Source organism: Astyanax mexicanus, chromosome 2 (genome assembly GCF_023375975.1).
Source record: "Astyanax mexicanus isolate ESR-SI-001 chromosome 2, AstMex3_surface, whole genome shotgun sequence".
In the NCBI taxonomy this organism is placed as follows: Eukaryota; Metazoa; Chordata; class Actinopteri; order Characiformes; family Acestrorhamphidae; genus Astyanax; species Astyanax mexicanus.
The window spans coordinates 71,818,483-71,832,395 of NC_064409.1; the positions used below are offsets into that span (position 1 = coordinate 71,818,483).

The 13,913-nt window shown below is 39.8% G+C and overlaps 1 protein-coding gene across 1 annotated transcript in view; it reads right to left on the reverse strand.

Moving 5' to 3' along the window:
* Positions 1-438: 438 nt before the first annotated feature.
* atp10b (ATPase phospholipid transporting 10B) overlaps positions 439-13,913 on the reverse strand; it is a 71,071-nt gene continuing 57,596 nt past the window's right edge. Inside the window, exons 14-21 of the mRNA XM_022671997.2 lie at positions 11,958-12,213; positions 10,496-10,572; positions 10,120-10,245; positions 8,329-8,529; positions 6,194-6,274; positions 5,975-6,079; positions 3,451-3,638; positions 439-2,002 (exon numbers count right to left, since the gene is read on the reverse strand). Coding sequence (XP_022527718.2) covers positions 1,813-2,002; positions 3,451-3,638; positions 5,975-6,079; positions 6,194-6,274; positions 8,329-8,529; positions 10,120-10,245; positions 10,496-10,572; positions 11,958-12,213 — 1,224 coding nt within the window. The 3' untranslated portion in view covers positions 439-1,812. The remainder of the gene's footprint in view (positions 2,003-3,450; positions 3,639-5,974; positions 6,080-6,193; positions 6,275-8,328; positions 8,530-10,119; positions 10,246-10,495; positions 10,573-11,957; positions 12,214-13,913) is intronic.

A 13,913-nucleotide genomic window follows, 5' to 3' on the forward strand; every position in this document is an offset into this window, starting at 1 on the left:
TGCGTATTAAATGTTTCCACTGAAAGAAAAAAAGTGTTTATCCTGCTGTCATTGGAGTAACTGTCTTCATGTTGGATGATTTTCACCTTCCCACCTCATCGCTGCATCACCAGCTCATCCTAAAAGAACTGGACGGGGTTTATTTATTCCAGAGAACACAGCTCCACTTCTCTACAGCTCAGAAATAGGGGGCTTTATACCTCTCTAGCCCACACCTGCCTGGGTTTAGGTATAATGCCGGTAGGTAATGTAATGTTTATCTGCTCCAGAGTGTCCTATTTTTTTGGCACCACTACAGGGACAAGCTGTGACACATCATTTATTTATTCATTTATTCTGCTTATATTATGTGATTTTAAAATACAGTTTTGCCTCTTGTGCAAAAATTATATTTAAGAGTCATTTAAGCAAAAGGCTGAAAGAGTAGAACACAGAGACTGATCATTTAATGAATTTTATTGATTTGACGAGCTCAGCCAAACCCTGCCCACAGCCAGATAACAGTGTAGCATAAAAATGCACAAAGCTGTTCTTTTGACATTGAAACATCATCCATCTTGTTCTCTTCCTCCTGTCTCTCTCACGAGCACGTCCGAGCCGTTCCAGGATCCACCACAAGATGGCAGAGCTGGCCCACTGATAAGGGCTGTGACATCATTACATAAAAATGCAACGAGCTCTCCAAATCGAATCAGTGCTAGACCCATTTTTATTGCAAGCTTCAGCTACAGAGGACCCTTAAGCGAGACGTGGATGGAAAAGTGAAATACTCCCTGGGCTTCATCGGCTTGCCTGGCCATACAAGTGGGATCATCACTGACCCCTTCAAGAGTGAGGAACGTCAGAAGGACGTCAGAGATACAATTAAGTATTCAAATACAAGAGGGTGGGGGGGTAGACGTGTGTCCTCTGCTTCGGCAGATTATTTTTACACACACTCTCTTTCTCTTCCACACACACACACACACACACACACGCAAACACAAGCAGTCTGTTCAAGTCTCGTTTTAAATAATTAAGAATTACGAGTAATAACAAAGCCAGAGATGCTCTTAAATCTTCCTGCAGTGCTTGTGTTTCTGTCTCTCTCCATCAAGCCCAACATGCTCTCAATACGGATGCATGAACTGAAAATACCAGGATATTACGTAACATCTGCAAACCTCAATTATTTCATGAGCAGCTCGAAGCGCTCGTGAATACAAATGCGCCCTGCATGACGAGGGGAAAGTAGGTTTCTCGCTGGGATGCGAGCGCTACTGAAGCACCCAGTCAGACCGGAGAGGCAGCGGCAGCCTTTTTGGTGAGAAACTGTGGGAGATGTATCGATTAGCCAAGCGCAGCTTGTGCCGCCTAATAGTCTGAACTTTTGCCTGGAGCCTTGAAAAACCTTAGGGACATGGTTTGGATCAGCTTCCTGCGTTTATCCATGAGGCTTGTTAGAAGAGAAGAGGCTGAAGGAAGCACATTCAGAATTCTGCTGCAAACAAACGGCTTCGAGCTGTTCTGCGTGTACCTCCACTCAGCTGAACTGACATCATGTGACGTTTAACGACGCAGCAATGTCTCTGTTTACACAGAACAGTTAAAATAGTACATTTTAGTACATATTACACTTTTCAGTAGAATCTCCCTCAAATATGGCACATGTGCAAATCGGTAGTGTGCAAATAGCTGGTGTGCAAATCAGTTTCAAGTTTCCCTCACACCAAAACATAATGTTCCATTGCACCGTGCCCCAAGAAATCCCACCAAACATCTGTTAAAAGCTGCCCATCCGCTCCAGTTCAACATTGCAGTGCTTCAGGCCTGTTAGATGTCTGGGGTGTTGATGGTGCTGTGAGTAGATTGGGACACACTGGGGAACGAGGCACACAGTTCTTGGAGGTTTCTCCACTCTCTGAGAAACTGGTCGCGGCGGTGTGGAGGCAGCTGGTCTATCTGCCTCGCCTTGAGGTGATCAGATGGCATTAATGTCCCCCTCAAAGCATGTAGGAAGTACCTGCAAGAAAAGTCAAGTGAGTTAACATTAAAAATAACCAGCTTGTGTGGAACACAGGCCACTTTTGTGTCACTTTTCCATTGACACTAAACATAAGTCTATTTCTGTAGTTCTTAAACTGTACAAACCAATGTGTGCCTCTGGGAATACCTAAAACATCACTAGCTGGTACACAGGGGTGGAAAAAATATAGGTATCACGATAGATCGTATAGTTTTCGTTTGCAATACGTTATCAATATGTGGTGTCAAATACCGATACTTTAATTGAAACGTAGGCACTCTAAACTTCCCTAAGACTCACCCCCCAATTTGCCGTACTAAAGTTACTGCTTCATTACTCTGGAAATTCTGTGATACTGAAAACAATAAATCTATAATCCCTGGTATTTGCTTATTTAGGAGTATTTTATACTCTTCTGGAGTATCTTTGAGAATTGTCTCAAATTGAGATACCATATTTTTCGCACTATAATGGGCATCGGATTATAAGGCGCATTTTATGTTACATTAGTAACTTGTAACTAGTTGTAGGAATAGCAGTTTGTGGCTAATGTTAATGCTGCTCCAGCAGTGCTAGCCGGGGTTATTAGCAGTCTACAGGCCGATAATACTCGCCTCTAGACGGCCAAAGAGCTAGCGCTTAGTGTGGTTAGCAGCTAATGCTAATACTGCTGGAGAACTAAACAGAAACGTTTTCATAACACTGTACTTCAGCGGAGTGCTTTACTGTTCTTTAATACCTGACTGGTAGAATTCATACACAAGGTGTATGACAATTTTTGGGAAAATAAAAGGATTTTAAGTGCGCCCTATAGTGTGAAATGCCAGGTTTTTCCTGTCATTTTTATAACATTATATCAGTACTGTTGTTTGCATGAAGTTCTTAACTCATATGCAACTCTGTATGTAAGCCCACATTTCAGTCAGTTCTTAACTTGCATAACTACAGTGCTATAATTATTACTATAGGCCCTACGATAGAACCCTGAGGGACTCCACAAGATATATAAAAGAAATAAAGTAATTTACACTAGTTTCTGCCTCCATTAATAGCTGAAAAATGAATATAGAATTCAAGTGAATGCCATGTAGACTCACTATACTGCATTACTGTGGTTCTGCTCTGTCTCAGACCTTTGTAATGTCTCAGTAATCATACTGCGTTAACCAGAAACAATAATTAGAAATTCTACCATACTAGCTTGCAGTTTGGAAAAGTGGGCAAACTGGTAGAGCCATCAAGTGGTGTCACTGGCAAAAGAGATAACAAGTAGGGTGAATTAAGGGTGATTGTGACATAAGGCTAAATGTATTTCTTATATTGTAATATAAATTCTGCCCATATTATCCAGCCCTAGGTAGTACCTGTAGATTTTAGCCTAATCATGGGTGACTTGATAACATTTGAGAACCACAGATCAATCAAAGTGAATGTGACTGGATTACCTTGGCAGCAGAGCTACGACGGTGGTTAAAATGCAGATCAGGTAGAAGATGGGATCAGCCATTTGCTGCTGCATGAGCCAGTATGGATCGGACGGAGGGTTGCAGCTGATGCAGAGGGCGCTGAAGGCCAGACTCACGATAAAGTAGACCAGCACACTTCCCACCATGATCACCCAATGCACCACCGTCTACAAGCAGCCAAACAAGCAGAGACATCATTAGCACCAGTAATGACCCATTATTCCAAACCAGCAGTTAGGAAATGAGTCTTGGCTGACAACAATGGCTGAGTAGTGCTTCCCAGTCCCAGTTCAGGCAGTGCCTCTGCCTGTGAGTTCTCTGCTCTACCACACCTGATTTAACTTTAGAAATAGATGAAGGAGAGCAGGGTAAACTTGGAAGATTATGTTTCATGTCACACATATCTGGATGAATATAAAATGTAGGTTTTTGACTGCATAGACAGTGAGATATATAGTGCAGTGTCTCCAAAAAGTGAAGCCCTCACAGGTGTAGGGCCTCTGCTGGCTGGTTGCAGTATGATGAGTACCCCCGTTCATTTTTATAAGTTTCAATGACAAAACAGACATGCCCATTTTCATCTCATTTCTCTCTTCTTAAAGGCAAATCTCATTTAATGCCCTGGCCCTACAATTTAGCCCTACGTCTGTTTTGTGTCTGCATGCCTAATGGTACGTTGTCCCAATTCTTGTTAGGCTGGAGGGATAGGTTAGGGAAAGTGTTAGGGCTACATGACCCTTTGGTAGTTTCAGTTATAAGGCCAATTTATTCATATCAAGCATCCAAAAAAATACTATTAACCAACTTTCCCATTCCACCTTAAGTGGTACAACAGATGGCGGAGGCTGCAGCATTTAAGGTGGAATGGAGAAATAAAAAAGAGGAATTGAGGAATGGACAATAATAATTAATTGCTGCACCCTTTCTGAAGACATACGATGCCCTAAAGCAAACTAATTAACCAGCAGCTAGGTTGCTCAAGCTTCACTGCTGTATATATATATATATATATATATATATATATATGGTGCTTAAAGTGTTATCCCAATTCTTTGAGGGAAGAGGGGAAAACCTCTCCCTAAGAAATAGGAGAGGCCACACTCAAAAACAAGGGGTAGGAGGTACAAAATATGATGCTGCAGTTGGTCTGCAGGTCAAGATTCAGCAACAGTATGTGCTGAAAGAATGAGGTCAGCTGACCACCTGAATATACTGAATATAGACCAGATTATTTCATCAATGGATTTTATATTCCCTGATGGCACGGGTATATTCCAAGATGACAATATCAGGATTCATGGTGCTGGAATTGTGAAAGAGTGATTCAGGGAGCATGAGATCATCATTTTCACACATGGATTGTTCACCACAGAGTCCAGATCTTAACCTCATTGAGAATCTTTGGGATGTGCTGGAAAAGCTTTGTGCAGCGGTCATAAATGCAACACTGGATTAAAATAAATCTTGAGACACTGCAGAAGCTTAGCAAAACAATGCCAGAGAGAATGCGTGCCCCAATCAAAGCTAAAGGCAGTCCAACAAAATGTTAGAATATGTTTTTGGTGGCAACTTTTTTTTTGACCAGGCAGCAGTTAGTTTTCTCTCTGCTAATATTGCCACATTTTATACTTTCAGACTTCAGGCTTAAAAAATAGAGTGATTGACAGCCTTGGCTATACCAGGATGGATGTATGCAGTACCCTCGTTGCGCCCTTTCTGTTCATTACTTGGAGTAGCTGAGTTGTAGTCGCGCTGACAGGTAACTAGCTAGTTATCTTAAGAAGGTGGGGTTGCACCTACGAAAAAAGTGATTGACAGCCTTGGCTGAAAAAAAAAAGTTTGCAGAGCTGTTGTGGCCACAGTTTTTCAAAAACTTTTTTTCAAAAATGTTTGTGTTGTCGTGTGGATGGGGAAAGTAAAACTTTACGAAAAAAAAAACACTGACGTCCCAACACATCCATGTTTTTGGCTGAATCTCAAATACTTGCTCCTTGCTCAATATATAGTGAGCTACACCAGTCACAAAACTAAACTCCCCCCCCCCCCACACACACACATTTATATTACAGACAGTATGTTTGGCCAAGGGCTAATAAACATTGCTTCATTTGTAAATTTGAAACTAAACAAATTTTCTATTCAGATCTTTAGTTTAATTCACTTTTTACAATTTATTAAAAAAACTAATAAAAAAAGAGCAGCACTTTTTAAAAGAAATGTAACATAAGAAAGGTAAAGGGCAAATATTTACCATGTAAGCTGTTTATATTGCTTGCAATTTAGGTGAAGCAAGCATGTGTAAAGCATTTTAATGTAAAAATGCTTAATTTTGCTGAATTAAATACAAGTAACAAAGTAAACGAGTTACAAAAAATATGAACACCACACAAGGGTTAAATGTAAAATGAGTTTAGCTGCTGATTCTTTACAATGAAAACCTGCAGCCACTCCGGCTCATTGTGGGCAGGTTGGAAGCCCCTGCATTAGAGTAAGAAGGACTTACCCAACTCTTGATCTCGATCGCCAGATGAAGGATGATGGTGAAGAGAGAGACTGTGTTCATGGGAATTCCCAAAGTGAAGATGTCAACATCAGAGCCTTCATACGCCTTAAAACACAAGGTCAAGAGGGCGCGGGTCAACACACTGCCAGAACATGTATAGAAGAAACAACAAGGACAATATTCAGTATTCAACTTAAATGGAGCCTTCAGTGTTCTTACCCAGTATGGAATAAAAAAACAGATAAAGCTCTGATAAAAGGCATCGAGGATCCCGATCCAGAAAGTAGAGCGCCGGTATCCCTGAAATGCAACAGTACAGCGGTGAGATCCGGTCTCATAACACAGCCTTATCGTGTCACTGTTCAACATAATGTCAGACAAGACATCAAGACAAAAGAATACTTCACTTAGAAATGCTAATGTGGTCAACATTGCATGAAACCTAGTGGGGGAAAGTTAGCATGATCTCCTGTGCGTAAAGCTAACGTGTCCTGACAAGCTTTCATTCAACATTAGCAACAACAGCAATTTTGAAGTACTCTTTTAAAATTTATGTGGCAGAAAAACAAGTGAATAATGTTGTTTGATGGCTAGTTGCATGCTTTATAAGGATGTATCAAATTGTAGCAGCTTTAGTGGCATTCTGCCTTATGTAAATATATAAACATATGCAATGTAAGATACAGCTCTAATGACGGAGAGAGAATTATTCATCCAGCTGAGATACACCAGTATGCCAGTGATTGTTCTGATAAATGCACAACAATAGCAGCTCTTCACTTTTCATGTGTTTATACGTCTCTGTAGCGCAGGCCTGTCATTACCCACAACACATGGAATAATCAAGTGTTCACATATGTGCTTAGAAATAGCAGCATATAATTGTAATATGACATTCCATCTGTATCTCAAACTCAGCTGACAACACCAGACAATAGATTTTTTTTACAGTCATGTTGAAAACCAGCTATAACAGTTTTACAGTTTTCACCAAACACTGTAAAAACTTTACTCAAGAATCTAAGGCTGTGTCCCAATTGCATACTACACACTAAAAAAAGACCTCTTTGGACGGGACTAGTTTCTCAGGGGGACGTCTGTGAAAAATATTTCACATTTGTACACAGTGATAAAACTCAAGCATCCAGACTGCAATTGACAAAACAGGAGGACCAGTACGTTTTTTTGCTTTCTTGATCATGTGACATCATGTTCAGTAGCTCCTCCATTTCCACTCGTTGTTGTGTTTGTTATGGGATCTCTGTGGAAATGCACACCCAAAGTGTAACAGCTATTTTATTAAACCCGAGGTGAAGAAACTCAGAGATGTGGATCCGGACAGGAATAAAATTACCAGAGGACCACGAAGTTCAGTGAAAAACAGTAGTTAATTCAGCCTGTAATTTTCTCAGAGGACATCTGAGAAAAACACATACATGGTCGATCTGGACAGGATAAAAAAAAATCACAGAGGACCCCCATAAAAGAGAAAATTGCCCCAGTACCTCCTAAGAAAGTAATCCCATGCAGATAGGGCTTAATACTACAGGTGCATCTCAAAAAAATGTAATTAAATTTTCTCAAATTGTAACCATGTGATGTCAAACGGTCAGTGTAACATTTAGCAGTTTAATTTTCTAATCATAACTAAATGCAAAATTAGTAAACTATGTGCACAAGAAATAAGTTTTCATCAATTTTTCCAGTTTTAGTTTGTTAATCTCTGCCTCTCACAATTGGAATTTCAAGGAAAATGAAAAAAAAAAAAAATATATATATATATATATATATTTTTTTTTTTTTTTCTTTGGTTTCTGATATTTTGCATTTTGCAAGTTTGATTATAACATCAGATATGTGTTACAAGACACAAAGATGGACAAATCTGAAAATCAAGAAAAGATAAAACTTTTATTTTTATTGAAATTCTGTTTGCGGAAGGCTAAAATTAAAAACTAAATAATTAAAAAATTAAATGAAAACCCATTTCATCTTTACTATACTGAACAGAAAAAAAATTAAGTTTTATACTCAATTTTCTATTTTTAATTTAAGCTTGATACAGTCAGAAAATTAAACTGCTAAATGTTACACTGACCTCAAGCCAACAGTAAAATACAAAGATATGTACACAAATATTTTAGGTCACATATTAAGAAAGTTTTTTAAATCTCATTTAATCAAGTAATTTTATTAAGTGATGACAAGTTGATAATTTGGGGGGGGGGGGGGGGGGGGTTGCAAAATATTTTGAACCCTACAAAAGGGGCTCACAGTAAAAAAAAAAATGGATCTTTCGTAGAACCAAACTCGATTGTATGTTTGTGTGTGTGTGTCTGTGTGTGTGCACTAACCCCAGTCTGCTGACCCCTCTTATAGAGCTGTGGAAGCTGCAGCAGCATGAAGGCCGAAATCTCCCGGTCCATGATGCCAAACATGATGGGCGGAGCGGAGGTGAACAGGAGGTTGAAGAAGATCATAAACCAGTAGTCAATCATGGCCGTGCCGGTGAAGCCGCAGAACAACTGGTACCAGAAGAGGAGGTTGACGTAGGCCTGGTGGGTGGGAGATACGTGGGAGAGGGGTGGGTTACAGATACTAATTAAAGCATTCATTGCATCATCTCAAGGTCAAACTGGAGGAAGGTGCTGAATGACGGTGTTCATTCACACTGTACTATTACATCCTCCTGAGACCTAGAAAAAAAGCTTTTAATATTTCTGTGGTTGAAAGAACTTTATAGTAAGAAATAAAAGTGTCTTAAGCTGTGTGTGTATTTCTATCTGTGCCTTTCACTAGTGATTTTGCAAAGTATTGCCATCTTGCCATTAGTTGTATTTTGTATTTTGACATGCAATAAACCAGACTCGTGGATGGCAAATGATACTCTGTGTTTATTACCACAGATGGCTCTATTTTAACGATCTATAGGCCAGCAGTCAATCGTGCACTGTGCAGCTTAGTTTAGGGTTTGTCAGTGTGTCTTTGCTATCGTAATGATGGGAAAAGTATGCATTGCATACCTCAAAACATGCAAAAGGCATGTATCGCATAATAGGTGCACTATCAATAAATGTAAAATTTCTTGTCTATTTACATACATAAGGTGCACCGGATTTGAAGACGCATTATACCACACTAGTAAGGAACAGGAGTGTCGCTATGTTTTTTCTACTAATTCAGCAGATCTTGCTACTAGGTGGTGGGAAGGTAACTAAATTAAGTAAAGCTAAGTAAACAAAACTGTAATTCTTAAAAAAACTTGCTTTTAAAGTAAAACGAGTGCTGGATGTTAATCTACACAGATTTCTCTCCTGAAAACTGTTTATTTAGGTAAGTAAAGGTAAGGCTTCCTTTTATTTACATTAAGCTTAGATTTCCAGATTTACACTAAGGCTGGGTGCAGCAGCATTAGAATTAGCGGGACAGAAATGCCACTCAGCTACACTGAGGAACCCTGAGTGTTCCGGTAAGCCATGGCGATATTAGCTAGTGGTTTGTCCCACTTAGCTTGTTTAACACAGTAAACGTGCAGACTACAGACCGATATACTCACCTCTAAATAGCGAAAGAGCTATCGATTTGCGTGATTAATGCTAATGCTGCTCTAGCAGTGCTAGCCAGGATTAGAAGCAGGCTACAAACCGATAATACTCACCTCTGAACGGCAAAAGAGCTAGCGTTTTGCACCGTTAGCAGCTAATGCTAATACTGCTGCAGTTTCAGTGCTGCAGAACTAAACTGAAACTCCTGTATAAAGCTGTACTTCAGTGGAGTGGCTTTACTGCTCCTTAATACCTGACTGGTAGAATTCATACATACGGTGCACTGACAATTTTTAAGAGAGTTAAAGGACTTTAAGTGTGACTTATAGTGCAAAAAATGCTTTACTAATACTCTAATACAATCAGCATGTCACTTGCCATTCCCTTTAAGAGCCTGGTGTGCTCTGACTTTGGTGGATTGCTATTTTAACTGTGCAGAAACTGGCCAGGCCTCAGTAGGATATGCTTCTGTTGGAAATTATGATTGGATGTTTTGTTCGCATTATTATTTAAAATCATAAGTCATAATCCTAAATAAGCTTTTTTTTTATTTGCCCTGAGATAAGAAAATAATGCAGTCATGTGACGTGTGATATTTACCACATTCTTATAGAAGAAGTAGACGATCATGTTTGCCAGCCGTGTGGAGCACCAGTGACCGTGAACCAACAGGAGCTTCTTCAGGTGTTTGAAGCGAGATATTGAAAAGTCGCTGGCCATGACAGCCTTATGAGTACACACGCATACACACACACACACACACACACACAAACACACACAGCCAGTCAGAAGCAGAAACACCGTTCAATACCATTCAACAATGGATGAGTGAATTATATGAGTCATTTGATCCTCTTAACTGCATCTCTGAAAATATCCACAGAGAGAGAGAGAGCGATAGAAAGAGAGAGAGACAGAGAGAGGGAGGAAGAGAGACAGAGAGAGTGAGAGAGAGTCTGTAAAGGGCAACACAAACCTGCATCCCTTCCTGCCCAGATATTCCCACGCCCACATCTGCTGCCTGAATCATGTTTACATCATTGGCACCATCACCTAAAGATGCAGAGGAAATGTGATCTCAGTGTTTAGAGTGAAGATGACTGATCAATGCTATCAAACCTATATACAAAATCATAAATACACTGACATGCCAAAAGTCATGGGAAATTGGTATCAGGTCCCATAACATTTTCCATGTCTCAGTTATAAACAGTATTGCGAAACCCAGAAATAGTGTTTACTGTTTCTTCCGAAATCAATGGTTATAAAAGCAGTTTTAATGGTTCTTTGATGCATAAGCCGATTTCCAACCCTGTTATTTTTCAAAATGAAACAGACTGATTGGCTGGTTTATGGCACTAGAAACAGATTGCAGAACCCACATATTGCAGCACAGATCAACCCTGCAAAAAAAAAAAACAAACAAAAAAATTGCACACTACATGGACAACACAGTCAAGGGCCCTTACACTAAGGGGCACGAATAATAGTACTATAGACATATAAACGTTATAAACATTGTTAAATGTAATGCTTCAAAAATTATTAACCAATACTGAATAGTTACTGATTAGTTATGTAACTAATAATAAATTGACAAAAATAAATTGTCAAATAATAATAGTTGAGACATTCTGTCACAATTACTGTTAATTAATCTACACTTATTGTAAAGTGTTAGCAAAAAAGTTTATTCTGCTTTTGTTGGAGTAACTGTTTCTACTGTCCATTAGTAACGAGCAGGAACGAGGTCCACAATGGTCTTAGGGTGTTTTCACACCTGTAGTTGGTTTCTATGTTCTTATATATATATATATATATATATATATACAGATCTTAAAAAATATGATTTTACCAAATTGAACTGCTTGAATGTTTTCACCAGGAGTGGCATAAAGTTATCCAAAAGCAGTGTGTAGGACTGGTGGAGGAGAACACGCCAAGACATGTCATGCCATGAAACTTGTGATTAAAAACCAGGATTATTCCACCAAATATTGATTTCTGAACTCTTAAAACTTTATGAATATGAACTTGTTTTCTTTGCATTATTTGAGGTCTGAAAGCGCTGCATCTTTTTTGGTATTTTAGTCATTTCTCATTTTCTGCAAATAAATGCTCTAAATGAAAATATTTTTATTAGGAATTTGAGAGAAATGTTGTTTGTAGTTTATAGTATAAAACAGCAATGTTCATTTAACTCAAACATATACCTATAAACAGCAAAATCAGATGTGTGTGTGTACTCTGTACTCAGCTACATTGTAAATGAGGGTTATTACAGTTTAAATAAAGGTTGATTGATTGACTGACATAATCTGTAGCTATGGACACGCTCATGTCTACTCTGTAATAATAATAATAATACATCATATACTGAAATATTATTGCACAATAACCATCTAAGTCCCATTTAAAAAGACTCACTCATGCATTACCTATAGCAAGAGTCATGACCTTGAGCCTGTGACGCATCAGCGTGACGACCCTGCTCTTCTGCAGAGGAGTGGCCCTGCAGCACAGCACAGAGCGGCAGTGACTGCACAGCTCCACGAACTGCGTCTGCAGGTCATCGTCCAGGAGCAGAGACAGGGTGCGTCCGTCTATCACCAGCCCGATGCTGAACTCCCTCTCCTGCTTCTCATGCTGCAGGATGTCCTCCAGAATCCCAGTCAACATGGTACTGCATACCTCCTGCAGACAGACAGACAGACAGACAGAGAGTGAGAGAGAGAGAGGAGGAAAAAAGACAGTCAGGGCTGTTCTTTACACTCCTTACACTCATCATGTAAGCAGATCACAGAAGGTAAAATACATGCAGTCATTCCCTTACCATAAATAAACTCCCTTAGCAACAATATATTGTACACTGACACATAACCTTATAACCACTGCACTGTCCACTGTGGGTGGTAATGCCTTCTATGATGTTTTCCTGGTACACATTAAGACATCTTGGGAACTCCCACACCTGTGTCAATTGTGAGATGTTGTCTTGTGAGTAAGGTTGAACACTGTCCAACATACTCATAGCAAGGCAACGTAAAATTTTCAGAGATGGAGCAATGACTGATAGATGATATTACATATCCAACCGGTCAGTGTAGTAAGTGTTATCTAGCTTTCAATGGACAAGGCAAAATTCATTCAACATAATACTACTTCCTGTCATGTGACTTTTGGCTTCTAAATTGTTTGTTTAGTTGTCAGGTCTTTGTATCCTCCTGGGACCCTGCGTCCTCATATGGGGACATAACATTTCTGCTTCTCTGCATCATAATCCTTTTTTTAGTTTTTACGTTTTTAAGATATTGACCCTTTGTTCTCATATGGAGACACTCCTCATACCATCTAGTGGTCACATGACAACATCACACTCAATTGATTGAAAGCAAGATGGCGGGAATCCCAGTCAAAAGTTTTTACAGCCAGTCCATGTAAAAATCTCATCCAATTAATTTTTGAAACTATTTTATTTACTTACTGTAGAAAACTAATATTTTGTTTTTGGACTAATTGGGTCCTTCTGATTCCAAATGGCAAGGATCATTTTTAAATGTTATTGAAATAAACAGCAGCTAAGTGCTGCCACTATGATCAGGAGATCGCCGGTTCGAATCCTGTTCATGTAGCTTGCCATTGGCTGCTGGAGCCCTGAGAGAGCACAGTTGGCCTTGCTCTCTCTGTGGATGGGTAGATGGCGCTCTCTCCCCAGATCACTCCAAAGGGTGATGTTCGCAAGGCTGTGTCTGTGAGCTGATGTATCGGAACAGAGTCGCTGCGCTTTCCTCCGAGTTTTAGCGCTGTGATGCTACTCGGTATTGCTGCATCAGCAGTAGTTTGAAAAGAGGTGGTGGCTGACTTCACATGTATCAGAGGAAGCATGTGCTTGTCTTCACCCTCCTGGAGTTGGGGCATCACTAGTGATAGGGGGAGTCCTAATGAGTGGGTTCGGTAATTGGCCTTCTAAATTGTGGAGAAAGTGGAAAAAAAGGCCTGTTTAGGCCCTACTAATTCCAAATAGCAAGGAGCTAGGATCTTTTTTAGTGTAGTTGATCAGCCAAGACACATATGATGAGTCAAGAAAGTTGTGTAAGCTTGGATAAATACATTATTAAGGAAGTTAAAATGAGTTAATGAGGGAGCTTGGCCTTACCTTCACTCTATCACCACAATGAGCAGTGTGTTGTTCACACTCTAAGGTCGTTATATTTACAGCACAGCCAGGGGAAAAGTGTGCGGCCATGTCACTGATGTCTAGACTGTCTTGTCTCGGCCTGTGACCACTCTGGTGTCATCGCTTTGACTAAATCCAGCTGTGTGAATGACAGTGGCCTCCGGAGGAGTGGTTTGGTAAACTATTTGCATAATATCCTTCGTATCTTGCGTCTTGA